The following is a 5,717-nucleotide window of genomic DNA, read 5'->3' as shown; positions in this document are numbered from 1 at the left end:
CGTTGCGGATAAGACTCCTTGCGGATTGCCATGAAGATATCGTCCGAAGAAAGAATCAATAATAGTTTCAAAAAAGTCTGATAAAGTGTTTAAAGTCTGCAGAATCCATAAGAATTGAAAGGAAGAGGCTGCATTTGCATTAAACTTATCCTAGGTCAAATATTTCTAACGTCGGTATTGATCCTTGATTTGCAAGCTGTTAAATTTAAATCAAGCGTAATAAATGTATATTTATATATATTTTTTTAAACAACGAGATTATTTTTTAGTGCATAGTATTGAATGTTTCTAATGCTAATGACCTTTAGAAGAAGCGTAAGTTCCATCAAGCATACAGTTCTTTGCGATCGAAAATTCATTGTGAAATTGTTGGATCAGAGTTTCTCACAGGAAGTTCATTTAATGAAGCTACAAGATTTATAAAATCTCACTAAGGCCAAGAAATATGAATTAACGTATCCATCGAGTTATTTAGAAGCACCTTCAACCTTTACTTTCGATCAAATTTAGCGGTTTCCCGGCGACGCGTGTCTCGCGATTTACGAGCTGAATCACGCGAGATCAGTTTCCGGTAGATGAGCGAGAATCGAGCTTCCCCGTTTTTTTTTCACCTTTTATTTTTTTCCCTCCCTCTATCCTTTTTTTTCGTCTCCGATGAGAGTTCGTCGAGCGAGATCGATGAGCGCTAACCCGTCGCGCGCGAAAACACGGGAGCGGCCGCGGCGTAGGAGGACGGGGAGGGAAAGGGAAAGGGAAACGGATCACGGTGTGTATCGATCTCGCCCCTAGGGACTCGCGGCAGGATTAGGACGTCACGGTAGCCACCCACGACGAGGCGGCGCGTGCAGGAGCGGCGCGAGGACCTCGTGGCCCTTGGCAACCGGTTGCCAGGAATCGCGCGCGCGCTCCTCTTCTCACCTCTTCGCGTCTCTCGTCACCCTTCATCTCTCGGCTCGGCTTTCGCTCCGTCTCTCATTTTACCGAAGGGTCGCCAACGGGAAAGCATTTTCGCGTACGAACCGGCGCGATGATCGCGGCAGTCGACACGTCCTCGAGAGCCGGCCGAATCGAACGAGGGCGACTGGAAGAGGAAATATCCTGTGAACTGAATGATGGGCGAGGTGAATTCGTATCTCTGACCGTTGTGTGCTGTGTACATGATTTTGCACACTTATTGGAGAACTGCGAAAAATGAACTTTTTGAACTCGAATAAATTTTGTGTGCAACGTCATGAGACCGATGGGACAAGAAGAAGCAATGACTGTCAAAAGAGTTGATAAAGATTTAGAATTTTTTATAAAACTAAATTTTTTTCGCTTTTTTAAGCTTTCAACATTCACTCTAAAAAATTGTCGAATGTTTCCATCACTTTTTTTACTATTTGTTAATTTTAATACTGATTTTATAACAGTAAATGCACTTAAAAATCAGAGTTTTACATATGATTTCTTTTTCCCTATTCGATGCATTCACAAAGATGGATTTCTCTTAATTCAATAATTCGTCTAAATCTCATAGAGCAGCTTCTCTGCTAATCCTATTGGTATCTTGAAAATTGATTTTTCTAAAAATAGTAGGCCCAAGCGAGGTACTGTATTTAGAAACCAACAGATGGAGATATCGAATTATCTATCTGTACCCTGAGAATTGCAAATGCAAAATTGGTCATTCTCAGTTTTACTCTTAATACTCGAAAATGTATCAAAATCTGAACAAGTATTCTTGTTGATGGATATCTTAATCCATCCCGATGGAACTTTACTGCTCGTCATAAAGTGATGCACTAATTTGTATTCTCAAAATTTTATATCTCGATATTTAAGAGGACACGTCTGAGTGCCAAGGTAAAGGTAAGAAAAAGAAGAAAAATGGATCCAAGTGCAACGAGCGCGAGATTCGGCCCTGCACGACATGGAGCATCCGGTGACGCAACTTGCGCCACCCTCGTAACTTGCACCCCTCGCGTCGCAGCGCGACGCGTCACACCCATCCCGCTTCCGCATACCTCGCGCGCATACCCTCAACCTAACCTATATCTCCCTCTTTCTCTCACTTTTCTTAGGTCGTTGATCCTGCGGCCGCGCACGCGATCGAACGCACGCCGCCGCGAAAATACGGCGTATGATTCTGTTTGCAGTGTTTGCACGCCGAAAAGAATGAACAGATCCCTAATTTTATGAGAGAAAGAGAGAGAGAGGGGGGGGGGTAGAGATACTTGATTGGCGTCTCCAATACTTCATATTTGTTCATCATAAAATACAGAATCTGTTTGGAAAACAAGACGTCATTATCGTTCCACTCGTTAACTCATTTCATTTTATTACGTCTGATGTTATTTTGAGATAGAAAATAAGATGAGAGTGATTCTGTTTCATTCAGCTGCATTATATCTGTAAATTTCTCTGTTTACATCTCTCTGTTAAAAAAATGCGTATATTTTATTTCCAAATCCTAATTATAAACTTCTAATCTAATTCTGTAATGAGTCCTCAAATGGATTTATTTTGCCTGTCTTAGGTTTTATGTAATTGATGTAATTCAGTACGAATAATAAATATTGCAATCGCGATATCTTCGTGTCGAAAGTGTCGAAACGATGTGCAACTATAATCCTCTTTCTATAACCAAACTTCTTGTATAGTTTATCATTTCTTCTCTAACAGAGAGAAAAAGATGAATTTATGCAATCAGAAATTTTATATCCGAGATATATCTAGATATAAAATTTTATCCTTGTTTAACATTCAATGAACAGCAAGAGTAAAATAATATACCTTGAATTCCTGAACGTATATTCCTGTGCAGGAAATTCAGCTGAAAAGAATTCCACATTTATAGCCATTTCCACTAATATAATTTAATTAATCTCGATTTAACTAACTCTTTATCTTTTTCTACTTCTAAATATAATGTCCGTTAAATTTATTTCAATGTAGATTAACTTTAATCTCAATTTAATTCCCTCTTCATCGTTTTCTAAATCTATAAGAATTACAAAAAATTAAAGAGTAATACAATAGTTAAACCGATTAATCTATATTGGTTGAAACAGGCACTAGACATCCATCAGACATCCGTGATGAAAATTCGAAACTTTCATTAAATATCCATATAGTTCTGCATTTCGTATTCATGTTTCTGCAGAAACGTTATATGAATCAATCGTAGATATTTCATAGCATCTCGAAAGATAACTAATTATAGATGTTAATTTTTAAATTTTATAAATAGATTCTCAGCAAATACAAAATACATAACTAAATAATGACACCCACCAGTAAATGAGAATGGATTAAAATGGATTAAATTTTTTTTCTATCCGAATGCGTATTTTAAATAGCGAATACTTTTTTTGGATTTAATTGGATTCAATTGAATGCAATTGGATTGAAAAATTGCATTTCCTATTCAAAATTTTGAATTGAATAGTATTCACAATTGTGTGTACAGAAAAAGCTAATATTATTTTTAGATTGAAAGGCATAGAGATATGCTCCATGCAATTCCTATAAATGAATAAAAATGCATTCAGGATTAAAATTGCATTTAATTTAACATTCGTGAATCAATATTTCTGAAAATCTGAATCCATTTCAATTCATTTCAATCCATTCTCGTTTGCTGGGATATTTAACACAATATATATCAGATAATATTATACGAAACTAAACAAAATCGCACTGCCAAACCAAACATCTCATTTACTTTCATTTATTAGATTAAATTAATTTTGGAAACTCTCTTTTAAAAAAATCTTTAAAACATGAATGAAAAATCTCGCACCATTTATTCTACTTCCTGCATCTTTCTTTTTTTTAAATTATGAGAAATAAAATTCTGCTGTCCCCATCTATCGGCGGTGCCGCGTACTAAGCTATCATGTAGATATCCCTAATTGATATTTCATGGAATGGACATTTATGCCGTCTATAGTCTATGGTAGATTTGTAGAGGACATCCATTGACATCTATCTTGGAAATCATGGATCTCCATCAATGGATGTCTAATGGATATCATACTCCGTGTAGAAACAAGCACAAGCCTGCCGTTTCACCGGTGCTGAACTGTTGAACATGGCCGGAGTGACGACAATCATGGACAATGACGACCCAGAAACGAGGAGGCCACAATTCGGAATGCGGAATTTACCGCACGATGGAAACATCTTCCAGCACAATGCATGGTACGTCATAGTACTCCACGCGCGAATGCGGCCGCATGCGACGTCGGTCGACTTGACAATTGACGTTCGATCTGCGAGCGCGTGTTCAGCCTAACTTAAATGCAAATTAATACATATAATAACTGCGATGTTTATTGTGATTGTCTTATATATAAATATATATTTTTTTCTTTTATTGAACAATCTACAATTGATTTTAGACTGTGTATTTATTGTATGATAAGTGTACTCTAACCTAGAAACTGTTTTCTTTGTCATTTACTTTCGTGATGTTATTTCATATGATTTCATGCGTAATAAACATTATATCCAACATTTTATGCTTCATTTTTATTTTCCTCATTTTCCCACAAAGCATGTATCTATTTTGTTATGACTGTTAGCCAAATAGAATTTAAGAAAGATGTAAAGATTTTTTTTTTTACTTGAGCTTTTATTGTTTATTTCATTTCTATTTCATTCATTAAAATTAAAATTAATTTTATTAAATATAATATGTATCTGTTTATATAACTGCTAATATGTTCCGTTTTATATTATGTATTTGATTGGAAAGAGTAATAAAGCCTCAATTTTGTTTATTTTTTATGTCTATTCTTTAAGGATCAAATACTTAATGATTGAATTTGCTATTCTAAAAAAGGGATAACGTTGCATGGGATGAAGAACAAGAGAAATTAGCACAACAAAAAGTAGATGAAAATTCCACTGTTACGATGTCATCTGAGCAACTTTTTAAATATGAAACTGAAGCAGATAAATATTGGGACAAATTTTATGGAGTACATAATAACGGGTATGTATGCAGTCTAAGCAAAGTATTTTCTCTACTGTTTAGAATTAGATAATAAATCTAATATATATTTCATCAAATCTAATATATATTTCATACAATGAATCAGTGCAATGAATTTTTTAGTTAATACATTTATTATTGTAGGTTTTTTAAAGATAGGCATTGGTTGCTGATAGAGTTTCCAGAATTAGCACCCAATACCGTAAAACAGGACACGGAAAGGCCCATGAGAGCCGCATTTACAGATGAAGATAAAAAATGTGGTGAAAAACACATAAAAATTCTCGATTTACCATGTAAAGACAACTGTAGAATATTAGAAATAGGATGTGGTGTAGGAAACACTGTATTTCCTATACTCATGTATAATACAGACCCGAAACTGTTTATATATTGTTGTGATTTTTCGGCGAAAGCTATTAATATATTACAACAAAATCCTGCATATAATGTAGATAGGTAAAGTTCTCTAAAAATTTGTCAAAATTTATTTAACATTATCTAATCAAAAGTATAGCGTAAGTTATCCATGCCACATAATGTGTAAATACATTTGTTTGTTTTAGATGTAAAGCATTTGTTTTGGATGTAACTCAGGAAATGTGGACGACTCCTTTTGAACCTGAAAGTTTAGACATCATTGTTCTTATATTCGTATTGTCTGCCATTCATCCTGAGAAGTAAGTTTAATATTACTAATTATTAGTATCCTATATGAAATATATATATATATATA

General features: G+C 34.9%; 1 protein-coding gene across 1 annotated transcript in view; it reads left to right on the top strand.

Moving 5' to 3' along the window:
* The first annotated feature begins 3,918 nt into the window (after positions 1–3,918).
* The window catches only part of LOC108691168 (methyltransferase-like protein 2), a 2,572-nt gene continuing 773 nt past the window's right edge, over positions 3,919–5,717 (top strand). Inside the window, 5 exon segments of the mRNA XM_018198829.1 lie at positions 3,919–4,058; positions 4,060–4,185; positions 4,829–4,981; positions 5,126–5,440; positions 5,548–5,661. Coding sequence (XP_018054318.1) covers positions 4,009–4,058; positions 4,060–4,185; positions 4,829–4,981; positions 5,126–5,440; positions 5,548–5,661 — 758 coding nt within the window. The 5' untranslated portion in view covers positions 3,919–4,008.

This window comes from Atta colombica, unplaced genomic scaffold, assembly GCF_001594045.1.
Source record: "Atta colombica isolate Treedump-2 unplaced genomic scaffold, Acol1.0 scaffold105, whole genome shotgun sequence".
Classification (NCBI taxonomy): domain Eukaryota; kingdom Metazoa; phylum Arthropoda; class Insecta; order Hymenoptera; family Formicidae; genus Atta; species Atta colombica.
This window is presented reverse-complemented; position numbering and strand designations above follow the sequence as displayed.